The sequence below is a fragment of the Plectropomus leopardus genome, chromosome 4, assembly GCF_008729295.1.
Source record: "Plectropomus leopardus isolate mb chromosome 4, YSFRI_Pleo_2.0, whole genome shotgun sequence".
Classification (NCBI taxonomy): Eukaryota; Metazoa; Chordata; class Actinopteri; order Perciformes; family Serranidae; genus Plectropomus; species Plectropomus leopardus.
In genome coordinates this window covers 32,885,009-32,885,555 of record NC_056466.1, presented here as the reverse complement: position 1 = coordinate 32,885,555, position 547 = coordinate 32,885,009, and the positions used below count along the sequence as shown (strand labels likewise).

The 547-nt window shown below is 53.2% G+C and overlaps 1 protein-coding gene across 3 annotated transcripts in view; it reads left to right on the top strand.

The window, feature by feature from the left end:
- The first annotated feature begins 208 nt into the window (after positions 1–208).
- si:dkey-117m1.4 (nucleolar protein dao-5) overlaps positions 209–547 on the top strand; it is a 27,302-nt gene continuing 26,963 nt past the window's right edge. For all 3 annotated transcript variants that reach the window (XM_042485570.1, XM_042485569.1, XM_042485568.1), the window contains exon 1: positions 209–342. In XM_042485570.1, the coding sequence (XP_042341504.1) occupies positions 248–342 (95 nt within the window). In that variant the 5' untranslated portion in view covers positions 209–247. The remainder of the gene's footprint in view (positions 343–547) is intronic.

The window sequence follows — 547 nt, the reverse complement described above, 5'->3', positions numbered from 1 at the left end:
CCGCACTTCGGCCATATAAACCTATGATGTGAGAATCAAACCGCTGTCCAGTTTCGACTGACTGAAAAGACAGGACAGCCTACGTAGAATAGCTATTTTGCCGCCTTGCTGCGCGCCGCCCACCCCTCCGCTTCGCCGCAGTGGAAGCGGCTGGAATAACCTTGGTGTGAGCCAGTTGAGCGGCTGGAGAGAAGAGCGAGAGGCTGAACGGAGCGGCGGCGGAAGAGCAGCTATCGCTGGCGTGAACATGGCGGAGACCGTACGCTCGCTCTTCGACTACCGGGAAACACACAGCCTGGACAGCGACGGAGAAGGCATGAAACCGGCACCGCCGCTGCGGGGGTGAGAGAGTCAATTCACCATGACATAAACAATAGTGCAAAACTGTTTCATGACTGTTTTCCTCCCAATGACAGCGAGACTGGGGTGGGTGTGTGCGCGCATGTATCTGTGAGGGTGTTTTTGATGGAGCTAAAGTTGTAACTCTACGTTATTTGTGAAGTTTGCCAGTGAGCAAAAGTCCATTTGAAAAAAATGGTGTGAGAAA